Source organism: Misgurnus anguillicaudatus, chromosome 12 (assembly GCF_027580225.2).
Source record: "Misgurnus anguillicaudatus chromosome 12, ASM2758022v2, whole genome shotgun sequence".
NCBI classification, from domain to species: domain Eukaryota; kingdom Metazoa; phylum Chordata; class Actinopteri; order Cypriniformes; family Cobitidae; genus Misgurnus; species Misgurnus anguillicaudatus.
This window is the reverse complement of record NC_073348.2, coordinates 8759260-8772660: the sequence shown is the minus strand read 5'-3', so window position 1 is coordinate 8772660 and position 13401 is coordinate 8759260. Positions and strand designations below refer to the sequence as shown.

Sequence of the window (13401 nt, the reverse complement as noted above, 5' to 3'; positions counted from 1 at the left end):
GACTACCAAAACACACTTATAGGCAATCAAATCAAATCAAATGCCGGGTTGCGTATGTGTGGGGCAGGTCTATCAACAGAAGGTCCAGATTCTATTGGGGTAGGGGCGTGTTTGTTTAGGTGATTTCAAATATCAACATTGCCTTTCAAACATCATGGACTCCGCCTTTAATGATCACAATTAAACATTAGTGTACCTAATATGTATGATAGGTGTGACAGTGTCACACTTACACCTTATAGTAAGTAGTAAGTGGTGCTTTGCACACCCTTTCATACACCCCCCAAAAAAGGGCTGCTGCTTGATTTAAAAGAGGAACTATATTTTATAGCACTTTTGGGAGTACTTCGACTTGGCGCAGTAACACCCTCCCTCTCCCATTATGAGAGTGAGAAGAGGAGCGGACTTTTCAGGCGAGTCGAAGTGCTCACAAAGGTGCTATTGCGCCATAGAATATAGTTCCTCTTTTAAATCCGCTTAGAAAAGCGCTACGTTTTATTTTGTACCACCAAACTTGCTCGCACAACCACTCGTCTTAAATAGGAAAAATGTTGATGTGTTTGGTCACTTCTAACTTTATCTCTAAATGGTACCATTGAATGAATGGGGCTAAGCTAAATGCTATTGAAGCGTCGCAGCGCACTCCAGCGCTTACGTGCACACACACAGATGATAGAGGGATGATTCAACAGTTCTTAGTTAAGGTAATAACATATTTTAATATTGAAAATGAGTAGACTATTCCTTTAATGGTTGTGCATCATTTCCTCAGTTTCCGCTGAGACAGGAGAAATACAGATTTCAGTGTTGCACTTCCTTCTTTCAATGATGTAAAAATCTCATCATTTTGCATCATTGAAAGCAGGAAGTCCAATATCTTTGTTGAAGGGGTGAGACTACAAACACCCATTTTCTCGGTCAAATAGCCACCAAATTCTAAATGTATGTTACATATCAAATATGACACACTTACAATAAAGATTAATGTTTCTACGGGTGAAATGCTCCTTTAAGTAAATAGTAGTGCTTTAGGCTGCATTTTGCAACTATTTTTAAATTGCCTCAAACAAACTAATTCTTACGTTTCTCTCGCTATTGATCTCACACGTATATGATTTCATTTTTGCTGAAGGAGACCAAAGGTTTTTTTTAACAATATGCGATTCTTACAGGTTATTATACAACAGTTCTGTCTGGTTCTCGAATCTGATTGGCTAAGAGGTGTGCAATATTCTACTGATAACGGCACAGTAACCGCTTCACCTTTCGTATCATTCCGCCACCTAGTGAATGGAGGTCCTCTAAACAGGCTCATCTCTGAATGGAAAAACTGCAGGCACACACGGACACACACAACCGCGTTGTTTTGAATCACTCTCTGTGTGTCTCATTAGTTCACTAGCTCGTAAATCAGTCTGTGAATCCCCAATCGGAAGTTATTATTCCGTCAAAGATCAGCGCTCTTGGATGTTACGTTAAAGTTAATGGGAGTAATGTCTTGTCACATCGTGTGGACGATTAACACTTGGAAAGAGGAATGTAAACACTCATTTTTTTCTGGAGCTATATCTCTTATCAGAACGCGAAAACACAGTGGAACTGCAGGTAAGCACCGCAGCTTTTAAATGTGGACATTGATCATTTATTTAATCGCGACGTGACTATTAAAACATGTTATGAGATATCGCCACTGGTATATTTATAAGCAGCATGCAAAAACATCTCTCTGACACTTATAAAAAACCGTTTTATATAGTACTGACAAGAACGAAGTCTAATAATAACCGAGTGCTCGTATCGCGTTAAGATGAAATGGTAAACCAATAGTAACATTTATATAAGTATAGTTTTATTAACTTTTACCTCGCGGCAAAACAATAATAACACAAAAGAAACTAAATATGAATAAGAAAACAAGTAATAGTTTTATCATGACACCAAATACTGCAGATTTGATCTCATTTTGACCATCAAAAACAAACAAGGCGAATATCAGAGCCAGGGAATCCCTGTCAGAGATGTAGCCCAGAGAGGGCGGTGGTCAGCGGGGCGAGTGAACACTGATGTCCGCTCATGCTTTGGTTCTCATACGTACCGAATCTCACTAAGCAAACGTTCAAACAGGCGCTACCTTTACTAATCGACTGTAGATTTAAATATAATACATATATATTCTCGACTGAACTAATCTTAAAACTACACTTTGTGACCAAGAAACGTTAATATAAAGAAACGCCTATCCGTCCATTGAGTTATTATGAGATTCAAAGCAGCCGAAAGTGTTACCTGTCATTCTGGCCGCCCTCAAATCCGTGGCGGAAGAAGTAGTTCTCAAACAAAGAGGCTTTTAAAATAACTCCGTTGTTGTTGTTGTTTTCTAGTTTTCGTTTTTCAAACGTGTGCCGTCGAACTGTTGTATAAAAGCAATATCGCTCTCGGAGTCGTGTGATATAGCTCTATATCATCACGGCTGTGATTGCCTCTGGCCTAATCACAGCCGTGATGATATAGAGCTATATCACACTCCTACTCGAGCGATATTCCTTAATTAAACTCTTAAATCCAAATACAAAACCATATAATGTTTTTATATAGCTCATTTAAAGCAACCGAAGTTTTCCAAAGTGCTGCACTGAGAATGCAAAACATACAAGTCAACAAGGCAAATAAAACATAAGCTGTTAAATGTATAAAGTTAATTAAAATAAAGAGTCATTGCACAGGAAGTCATAAAATATTAAATGCCAGAGAGGAAAAATAAGCTTTAACAGTAGACTTAAAAATGGATAATGTTAAGGAAGTTTTGATATCAATTGGAAGACTATTCCACAACTTGGGGCCAAAAACAGCATGATCACCTCTGTTATTGAGACGCGCCCTGGCAACTTGCAATTAATCAGAATCAGCAGATCTGAGTTATTTTGTCTGAGTATATGGCTGTAATATATCAGATAGATACTGTGGAGACTGATTATGGAGAGATTTATAATCAAACAGTAAAATTCATTGCCGATGCAATGAAATTAAAACTGGTGTGATAGATTCACATTTGCGCTTACGATAAAGAACCGGAGCCGCTGCATTCTGAACCAACTGTAGACGAGAAACCCATGACTGAGGAGCCCCGATATACAGTGATTTTCAGTAATGCAATCGTGATGTTACAAAAGCATGCATAACCATTTCAAAATTCTTTAGAGATAAAAAATGGTTTCATATTTGATTGTATAACTCGTTTATATACTCGTTTTAAATAGGGAAAACGTTGATGTGTTTGGTCATTTCTAATTTCATCTCTGTTTGGTACCATTGAATGAACTGGGCTAAGCTAAGTGCTACCAAAGTGTCGCCGCACTCCACAGCGCTTACGTGCACACACTAAGATAATAGAGGTATGTATCGACTCTTCTTAGTTAAGGTAATAACATAATTTAATATGACAAAACGATGGAGTATCGCTTTAAAGCATCAAGGTCTGGATGAAAAGCAGTCCTGCCCAGATTCCATGCACGCAGATACTCTCATAAAACTGCAGATTTAAATCCATAATTGATAAGTACTCAAAAGTTGGCAGCCCTGTGTAAGACTTTTTTTTGTTTTACTTAAACAAGTATCTGTAAGAAAATGACTTCAGTTATTTCAACATATAAGAGCTTTGGGAATTAACAATTTATCTACTTAGACATTCAACAAATTTATCATATTGCGCTTCACCCTCCAATCCAGTAGGTGGGGGTAATCCACTTAAGTTTTCAAACCGTCATTAAATTCTAGAAAAAGAAGAAAAGTGAAGCTGTGGCTGTGTCCCAATTCAAAGGCTGTGACCTTTTTTTATTGGAATTTCAAATGTACATACAAAAACAACGCTGCAATAGAAAAAAAATAAACTACAATTGTCAAAGGCAGACACATTGCACCATAAACAGTTACAGTTCAAATCTGAAAACACAAAGAAATGTATTAAATAATATAAATAATGGAAAAAAAAATAATTAAAGGAGGGAAAATAAATAACTAATGGTAAAAATAAATAAGTAATACTTTTTAATAATGTTGACAATACAAGGGGTTACAAATACTTATTGGGTACAAAGATCTTTGAAAAAATTGGCAATAACATTACATTTTTCATTTGAAAAAGTATGAAGAGAGTTTGCAATCATTTCAAGTTCTCTGATGAAGTGAGGAAAGGATGGAGGAGTTTTAAGAGTTCTACACTTGTGAATGAAACATTTTGCAAAATCAAAAAGGTTATTAATTAGATAGTGTTGTTGATAAGTTTTTAGTACACCAAACTTAATTTGTTTGTATTCAATGGGATTTATATATACAATAATACTTGACACTTTGCTATACAATTGAAACCAAAATTGCTTTGTGTAGTTACTATAAAAAAAAATGTTCAGTGGTTTCAGTTTCACAAAATTGACAAGTGTTTTCTCTAATATTAAAGTGTGAGGAAGGAATTATTTGGATGGGTATATATCATTTATTATTTTAAAGGTGCAGTGTGTAAATTTTAGAACAATCTTTTGACAGCAATGCAATATAATATAGATACCCATGTTTTTAGTGGTGTATAAAAACCTTTCTTAATGAACTGTTATGTTTTTATAACCTTAGAATGAGACGCTTTTATCTACATACACGGCGGGTCCTCCTACATGGAAGCTGCCATTTTGCGCAATCAAATTTCTGCAGTAGCCCTAAACCAGGGATGGGCAACTTCAGTCCTGGTCTGGAGGGCCGGTGTCCTGCAAAGTTTAGCTCCAACTTGCTTCAGCACACCTGCCTAAAAGTTTCTAGTATGCCTAGAAAGACCTTAATTGGCTGCATCAGGTGTGTTTAATTATGGTTGGAGAGAAGCTCTGCAGGACACCGGCCCTCAAGGACCGAAGTTGCCCCTCCCTGCCCTATACGGACAAACTGCTCTATAGAGCGTGTTTGTCACTTCGTTGTCTCAGACGATGATGTGTTTGTCTTGTGATGGCTACCATAGCTTCTCTATGTGCTTCGAAAGGGAGAGGTGTAATATGCAACCTCACCACTAGATGCCCCTAAAATCTACACACTGCACCTTTAAAGTGGAGTTCTTTTACTTTGAGAAGACTTTGAAAGGTAAGGTAATTCATTCTCAGTTCCTTAATTTCATTTGGGTTGAAGTCTTTAAAAATATAATGACGTCTAATTCTATTTGGATGTAGCCTCTCGGTGAAAATGGTTCTAATATATTTGTTGTTGCATTTACAATCTTTTATAGAGAGTTCACCAAGACAGAGGGTTGGGAGAGTGAAAGTTACAGAGTAATGTGAAAGAATTACTTTTATCAATAATATCATGCTTTTAGGTATGACCTTTATAACTGTAAAAAACTCTTTAGGATGACAAACAAACTTATGCTTAAGACAAAAGTCATTATAACTGAGTATATTCTCAGAGATATCCATTATGTCCAGCATGGAAAGAATGTTGTATTGAAACCAGTTCCTATAAAAAAAAGATTTGTTATGGTGTGCAATAAAACGATTGTTCCAAATACAGGTGGACTAAAGTTGTAGGAAAATGCCAATTTCCAACACATGATAACTTGCTGATGGAATGCAGATAACTTAAGAGGTAATTTGGACAACTCAAAATCAATAACATTTAAACCACCTCCTTCATACCTATGAAGCAAGTCATTTTTTGTTAATATAGTGATGATGTCTATTTTTTCAGATAAAGTTGAAGATTGCAGTGTTACATTACATCTTTACAAAATGTTCTTGGATACTTTGATTGCTGTCTTTAGTAATAGTTATTCCCAGGTATTTTACAGAAGTTTTAATTGGTATATTGTACAATGAATCCAGCTCACTATCATGAATTGCTATTAGTTCACATTTATTTGTTTAAGTAAAGGCCTGGGCCCGGTTTCCCGATAACGTTCACTCTTAGCGCGCTAAGAAGACTCAAAAAGATATATCTTACCAAAGTTGTTGATGTTCCTAAGTGTGTTCCCCGAAGTGTCTCTTAGGAAGCTTCTTAACACGCTGCCTCTAAGTTCGACGTACAATGGCGCTGTCCCAAGTTAAGGTGCTGAATTATTTTCGATCGATCACTCAGGTATCGATTTTCCACTTCACGCGAAGGTGCATTACGACGTTAAGAAAGACAACACGCTCTATACAAATGGAACATTACTCAAATTATTCCAGTGACATTTATTTTAACATAGTTTAAGTTATCCGTAAAATATAGACTATTAATTAAATGATCAAATTGTCAGTACAGGTAGACGAACCGGGTATCCCTCGCTATTTATCCACCCTCCTTATCCCGTTGTGCCACTTGTGCCGCTTCTTGGTATGGGTTTTGACTTTAAAAAAATATGTAATACACTTTTATACGAATGTTAAGGTACTTAACAATCAGAATTGATTGGCAAGCAGCTGCAGTATTTCTGTTTAATGCGGTATTACTTACCATTAATGTTTTCAATAAAAAGCAACCTAGTTAGATAGAGAATATGGTCTGAGGAGATCTAGCAGCTCCATATTGAGTTGTCTTGGAAGGCGATTTATTTTATTTAGCCACGTCAGGCAAAATGTCAAAAGGTTTAAGGGTTGCCGAATAAAAATTTGGCATGGACTAAACAGTTACGCGGCCTGTGTTGTGTGGAAGTCTGTTCCCCCTGTGTTTCCCTCTAGTGTTTTTATAGCATTTTTATCACATTATATGTTTATTCTTTGTATACATTGAAAGTTTTAATGGCTACTGAGAAGTATATGTGTGCATTTATGTAATGTATCTTGACTGTTCTTGATTGTAAGTCAATTATTTTTACAGTATGAATCATATTATATGTATAATATATATTTATTATGTTTGGAAACATAACAGTTTTAAAACCAACAGTAGAGAAAAAAAGAAAAGAAAAAGACAGGCTATATGTTAAAAGACATAAAACTGTCAAATATGAAATATTTAATAAATTGTATAATAGAATACATGATATTATTGCTTTTTAGTATAACCAATTGAAATCTTTAATCGTTCTAAATAAATTATAAATGTAACATGATGAAAACGCTATAAACATATAGGGAACAGACTTCAATGAGGAACAAACACCGGCGCCGTCTTTGATTCATTAGTTCTGATACCAAATAAAGTCAACTGCATAAATAGTCCTGTATCCATTGCAAACATATTTTATTATAAGTCTTAAAAATGTCTATAACATAAAATCATTGTCAGCATACCATAGTTTGACTTGTACTGCGCTGCACTGATTTCTAAAGACTGCGGCGATAGCGTTTTGCGCTCAAACAACGCTAAGAGAGAGCTTACGAATGGTCCAGACCAACCTTACGAAAGTGTGACTTACAGAAGATATACTTAGCGTACGAACGTTTTGGGAATCGTGCCATAGAGTTAAGAGAGAGGTTAAGGAATAGGTTAAGAACTACTTAGCGATAAGAACGTTTTGGGGAACCGGGCCCTGATGCTTTAGAGAAGAGATCACATAGATGAATTGCTTTGTCAATTTGATATTGGTTCTATAAAAAGATTACTGTATCATCAGCTAACTGACTAATACCAATTTGTCTTTCAAATACATTTAACTTTTCAAAGTTGTTGTTTTTATCTATTAATATAGCCAGCATTTCTGTTGCTAAGATAAACAGAAAAGGGGAGATAGGGCATCCTAGTCTTATTCCTCGAGATATATTAAACTTTTGGGATGTCCCAGATGAAAGCGAGAGAGCTATTAATATCTGTATACAGAATTTTTATAAAAGAAAATAATCTTTGGCCAAAACCGAATTTTTTGAGGGAATTGAAAATGAAATTATGTTCAAATGTATCAAACGCTTTCCTAAAATCTAAAAAAAAAGAATATAGCCGTCATCTTCAATCCATTCACGATAATCTAAAATATCCTAAATTAATCTAGTGTTATTATGTATTGACCTACCTTTTAAAAATCCAGATTGTGATTCACTAATTAGTTGATTTAGGTTTTTCTTAAGTCTATTAGAAAATATATGAGCTAAGATTTTGTAATCAAAGTTGAGGAGTGTGATTGGGCGAAGTTTATCTATATGTCTTGCATCTTTGCCTGGTTTAGGGATAAGGGTCATTAAACCCTGTTTCATTGTTGAAGTTAACCCTCTGGGGTCCGAGTCCGACCCTTTTGGGACACTGTCAATGGTTCTGACATGCTCTCACGTTTGGTCTTTTTTCAGTTGCTTTAAAACACATATATAATAATATGTAAGATAAATGTATGTACATGTTTGTATTTTTAAGTAAATGATGTTTATGCGTGGTTAGTAAAAAAAAGAAAACAAAAAGTTGCTGAAATAAGGTCAAGGAACACATCCTAAACATTTGTTAACAAGCAAAAAAGTTATCTACTCTTGTAGAGTAGAGACTTTGCTACGAAAAGATGTAAAAACCATTTTCCCACTCATTCACATGAAACAATACATTGATTTAAAGCTCACGTAACACACGCTGTTTCCGCATTTCTGATGTTAATCTGGAGTACCTATAGAGTAGTATGACATCCTTTATATCTCTGAAGAGTCTTTAGTTTAATCAGATTTATAAAAGAAAGATTAGCTTTACCGAATCTTTCCGATAACGTACGAAAAAATGAAGGAGGAGTTACTACCGCAGGAGGAGCGAGTACGAGTCATGCAACACTATACAACACTGTTTTAACTTATGATTCACTACATGTTCATGTCATTTATATAATATACACGCGCCTATTTCCAACATAAGACAGAAGTCTTACTTACCACGTGTAACTCGTCATGACCCGGTTCTGAAAATCCACAGCATCAAACACACACGCAAAACTCCGCTGCTAATCCAGATAATAAACTATATCCATTGTTTCCATAAGGCTGGATGTCTTCTCCTTACATCCAAAAACACACTTCGTGTTGTGCCATTGTTGACTTTTGAAATTAAACAAAGCTGAGTGGCGTGATAAGCTGTTGGCAAGCTCTAGCGTCTCCCGCTGACTGACGGCTGGGCGGGGTTTTCCGGGGGAAGTTTTCCGGCGGAAGCCCATATAAAGTAGTGATACGTATCGAAAACCATAGATATGTATAAAGGCTAGATGGCTTACCGGCGCTGAGAGCCAATGGGACTCGACGACGTCACTCGGTGGCCATCTTAGGACAGGACCGCTCGTCCAGTTATAACATTAAAGTCTATTGTGCATGTAGTGCTGAAATAACTATATTTTGCTCAATTTTCAACCGATTTTCAAACGGCTTGGTGTGTCATAAACGTCAGGGATGCGACTATTTAACTGCATACTTGTGAAAAATTATAGCCACGGAGTTAATTAAGAAAATATATATATATTAATATATTAATATATTAAGCAGACTAGACAGGTAAAGTACTAGGTATACCCATAAACACACACACAGTAATGATGTCAATATTTATAAGGTACATGAAACATGAAATAGTGCAATTTAGTTTATTACTAATATTAACATTATTAAATACATGTGTAAATTTATGTATAATATAAATCTGTCTCAAGTTGCCATTCTGTAAAATAAAGAGAATAGAGATGGGTCTTTGTTTTTTGTTTTTTTTACTTAGGTCCAAAGGCACACAATTAGAAAAATACTATATAACAAAATATAAAAAAAAAAAAAAACATTAAGACACAATTGGACACAAAACTCTTTCCATCAATACAATATAATCAATACAGCTCCCTCCCTCTCCTCCTCTCTCTTAAATGGTCTGAACTTACATAGCGCTTTTCTACACCATCTTGGTGCCCAAAGCGCTTTACAAAGCCCCACATTCACCCATTCACGCACACACTCATACACCACTCATTCACATGCAAACATCAAAGAAGAGTAGCAAACTAAACAGACCACCAGTTGAAAACCCATCCTTTAAGTGCACAAATAGTTTGCGCTACTGCCCTTTGAAAAGGACAGTTTTTGTGAGCTTCTGTCTCACACTGTCTTTCTGCAAGCTAAGCGTTGACATTTTCGCAATGTGGTGCAGCCTTAGCTTGAAGAAGAGGGACACAACCAGAGTCAAGAGTGTATGGTGGTGACTGTCAATGCCATATCGCGTGTCAGTGATGTGCTCCCCGAGCAAAAACACATCCTCTCCACCTATCCTCTTCCTCACCATGTAGAGGACCTCCAACAGTTTGATGGGTTGCGATCTCCTGGAATCTGCTACTGCCTGCCGAACAACCCACTCTGCTGCCCTGACGACCTTCACGGTGCCTGCTGATGGGATGACAAGACCTCCATTGTTTTTCAGCGTCAGCAGATGGTAGCTCTGGTCCTTACTGGCAGATTCAGCATCCATCAACAGGCTTGCCCGGCAGACATCACAGGAAAGCTTTTTTAGTGTGCGTCGCACCACAAATCCTGAAATCAATGGTGGACAGATTCACATTATAATTACTTTTTTTAATTAATAAGCATGGGGAAATAAATTAGTTATAGGGTAAATCTACTATAAAGTCTAACTCTACCTGAAATGTACACAAGCACATTTTCCACAAGACCATCAAACTTCTTGGGAAGATAGCTGTGGTCTTGTACAAGGGCAGGAATGTCTGCAAACGGGGAAGGGAGATCTTCTCCTTCTGCAGAGGACATTTCTACAGCCGACAGGTTGGTAGATGTGTCTATGCGGTAGCACTGAACAGCAGACTGATCAGCTGGTAGGGACTCTGTGTCATCCTGTGCTGTCACATTGCCTTTGCTGCTTGGTTTAACAACCCCACACCTGGCCATCAGCTTCCGGAAAATGTACTTGAACTGGCTGGCGTTAGGGTTGTTATTCCAGCCACCTTCAGAACAATATTTATGCAAGCCCACAGACATTCTAAATACTCTAAATAGTTTTTCTGACAACTCCAGATACTGTATATGTGAAAGCTATAAGAGCATATGCTGACACTTTATGTGGCTGGTAAATATGAACTCTACCGGAAGCTCTAATGGAGTTGAAAAGATGCTCCAAGTGGTCCTGGCTGAATCGGTACGTCAGGACATATCGCTGTCCTTCGAGGAGCATGGGAATCATCGCCATCAATGTGTCAATGTTTATGACAAAGCCGAGGACAGAGAGCAGCCTTCAAAAACAAAGAAGAGAATTGCAACAGAGACTAATTCACAGACAAGTAAATACATTATCATATGAATATGAATTATAAAATAATACGTACCACTTGAAGAGTGGGGCATCTCATGAACTCAGATAGGACAGAGCATCTTTTGAACGCAATGCAGACAGGCGGACAGAGCATCTTATGAACTCGATGCAAACAGGAGGAGGACAGAGCATCTTATGAACTCGATGCAAACAGGAGGACGACAGAGCATCTGAGGGTTATCAGTGCATCACCAACAGAACATTCTCTTTTTTTTTAAAGACCTCTTTGTACGGTAGAGGGGTGTGCCATCTCCCATCCTCAAAGCGAGCAAGTAAGCCCTGGCTCTTGACAAGAACTCCCTGGTGCTTGTCCAGTTCCGAGAACCAAGTGGGGCTTTGAACCCTCTGGCTCTGGGATTGCGGCTGTTCAAGATATCGAACAGCCTGTCCGTTATCTATAAACAAATATCTTAAGTGACTGGAAGCACTGAAATCATCACCTTAACTGAGTTTAAAGTATCATAGTATACATCTAAGTCTGAATAATTTAATATTTAAACCTGAGATGAGGGGTGTTCCTGGGCTAATTATGAGTTGCGGTAAGTACAAAAAGCTCATACTGTACATATGTGCTTGCTAGACTTGAGGATACTTTTTTGATACTGATACACCAATTATATATTCTGTACACATTAACAACCAAAATAGTAGATCTACAAGTGTTGTGTTGTCATGTTTTTGTGAAATCTTAAAATCTGGAATCTGTCACCTGTAATAAATGCCATAAATTCCAACAGGATTAAAGCAATTAATCACTCAAATGTTCATAAGAACAGTAGAATATTTGGAAATGACTTTAGATTGTGATGCAGATCTCTTGCTTTATTACCTCGATAAATTCTGCTGTAGCCTCACAATCTTGGAACACTGCATATTCCTTCAGATCCCGCAAGGTCGGAGGGCCACTGCCACGGAATTACTGAGGGCCTGAGCAGCCAGGGAGACCTTGATTGAGATAAAATACACAAATGAGGAGAAAATTAGCGCTACAAGATCCAAACATCAGCACCAGGATAAAAACACAAAGCAAATCATCATAAAAACATACCTTCATCTTCTGATTACTAAAGTAAACATGTTTATCAGTGACCCTATTTGCAGCATGCAGTCCACTTTTTTTTTGGACATCGTTGAGATGAACGATGTAGTTCCAGTTGATGGTGCCAGTGACGCTTAAAATTGGGCTGTATGCCTGCAGAATAACCATAGTTTTTAACTGCTCGCAAACATGCAATGTAAATCTGCATATTCTCCACAATTATGTGATAACACAGATTTCATACGATTAAAACATAAACAACTGAATATGATCAACCAGAGAGGCACGTACCTCCAACATATTGCGCGTCAGCTTCAACATGTGGCAAGCGTCCATCATAACAAAAACCTTGTCACTGGTTCTTGGATGGGGGAAATGTGTCTTCAAGGGCTCACATGGTGTTGCCTTAAGGTCACATCCAAGCTGGGTGCACATACTGATGTTGGATGCATGGCCATCCATTGTCATGCACACCCCCTTGATCTGGCGCTGATTAAGCTCTTCCAGAGCATGCACAACTAAGACACTCTGCGTTTCCGGGGTTAGGCTCTTAGTCAAATAGTAACACATGGAGCCTTCCAGTAACCTTGGAGCCCAACGACCAGAAACACAAGAGCCTCTGAAGCTATGTCACTTTGATTTATACGATCCCCCATGTCCACAAAACCAGACATGGTTTGTGACTGTGGATCGTACTGAACATGCTTCTTTATGGCCATCGCATCCAACATCAGAGTGACAACCCCATATTTGGCCTCATCTTCTTGGCGCCGTTTTCCCAGCATGTCCAGCATCATTTTGTTGAGGCCAGGTTTGGCGTCCAGTGAGATCAGCCACCTTGACACAATTATGACATTGACCATTTAATTACTTACCCAATGAGCCACTAACCCAATCACACCCCTATTGTGGACCCTGGACATACTAAAAAAACTACAACATCAAAATGTATTAGCACGACTTAGATCAGTAAGTTTAACTATTCATGACACTACAGTCTGTAGCTGAAGTTGTTACTGTAGTTGAAATTAGAGACGAAGAATACCTTTTCAAGGAACTGGGATGTGGAAGGTGAATTTTCAGGTCGTCTCTCAGGTAGGGATACGCCTTAGGACCATGCAGGTGGAGAGTGAGCGCAAAGTCTCTCTGGG

At 37.7% G+C, this 13401-nt stretch overlaps 1 protein-coding gene across 2 annotated transcripts; it reads right to left on the bottom strand.

Moving 5' to 3' along the window:
• Positions 1-9623: 9623 nt before the first annotated feature.
• On the bottom strand, positions 9624-12808 carry LOC129435185 (transposable element P transposase). 2 transcript variants are annotated; one of them, XM_073873876.1, is made up of 7 exons: positions 12542-12808; positions 12260-12403; positions 12041-12156; positions 11434-11606; positions 10986-11131; positions 10526-10846; positions 9624-10418 (listed from the first exon to the last, which is right to left on the bottom strand). In XM_073873876.1, the coding sequence occupies exons 4-7, from the start codon at positions 11466-11468 to the stop codon at positions 9949-9951; spliced, it is 972 nt and encodes a 323-aa protein (XP_073729977.1). In that variant the 5' UTR covers positions 11469-11606; positions 12041-12156; positions 12260-12403; positions 12542-12808; the 3' UTR covers positions 9624-9948. The 2 variants fall into 2 exon arrangements, with proteins under 2 accessions (XP_073729977.1, XP_073729978.1); XM_073873877.1 differs by having other exon boundaries at positions 9628-10418; positions 11225-11606.
• Positions 12809-13401: the final 593 nt, after the last annotated feature.

Excerpts from the sequence above, each read along its gene's own strand:
- LOC129435185 (XM_073873876.1), bottom strand. The coding sequence starts at position 11,468 with ATGGGAGATGGCACACCCCTCTACCGTACAAAGAG. Across the intron at positions 10,847-10,985 it reads CAACTCCATTAGAGCTTCCG|GTGGCTGGAATAACAACCCT; the intron begins GTAGAGTTCATA and ends ATTGTTCTGAAG. Across the intron at positions 10,419-10,525 it reads TGTGCTTGTGTACATTTCAG|GATTTGTGGTGCGACGCACA; the intron begins GTAGAGTTAGAC and ends CATTGATTTCAG.